Source organism: Eimeria mitis, genomic scaffold (genome assembly GCF_000499745.2).
Source record: "Eimeria mitis Houghton genomic scaffold, Emh_scaff990, whole genome shotgun sequence".
In the NCBI taxonomy this organism is placed as follows: Eukaryota; Apicomplexa; class Conoidasida; order Eucoccidiorida; family Eimeriidae; genus Eimeria; species Eimeria mitis.
Genome location: NW_013577271.1, coordinates 12,552 through 12,941, shown reverse-complemented (window position 1 = coordinate 12,941; position 390 = coordinate 12,552). Strand labels below are relative to the sequence as shown.

General features: G+C 38.2%; 1 protein-coding gene across 1 annotated transcript in view; it reads left to right on the top strand.

Moving 5' to 3' along the window:
• Positions 1-110: 110 nt before the first annotated feature.
• Positions 111-390, top strand: part of EMH_0026880 (uncharacterized protein) — a gene marked incomplete at both ends in the record, with an annotated part of 1,347 nt that continues 1,067 nt past the window's right edge. Inside the window, one exon of the mRNA XM_013502681.1 lies at positions 111-129. Within this exon, the coding sequence (XP_013358135.1) occupies positions 111-129 (19 nt within the window). The remainder of the gene's footprint in view (positions 130-390) is intronic.

Genomic DNA, 390 nt, shown 5'->3' with positions numbered 1-390 from the left:
GCTGCTGTCTTTGCTGCTGCTGCTGCTTTTCCATTATTCTTTCTGCTGCTACCGCTCTTGCTGCTGCTGCCAGCAGCAAACACTCCTTTCTCTCGTCTTCTTTCGGGTGTATGTACATCTCGGGAATTAGTAAGAAGCAGCAAGCTGCTGTTTTTATTGACCCTACAAACAATAATAAAAAATATAAATAAAATAAATATAAATAAAATAAATATAAATAAAAATAAAAATATAAATAACATTGATTCTATAAATAATAAATATATGCTGCTCAGCAGCAGCAACCAAACCCTACAAACAAAGCTGCTGCGGATTGCAGCAGGAAGAGAAGCACTTATCTTAATAGGTTTCGAGCCTATACCTGCTGCTGCTGCTGCTGCTGCTGCTGCT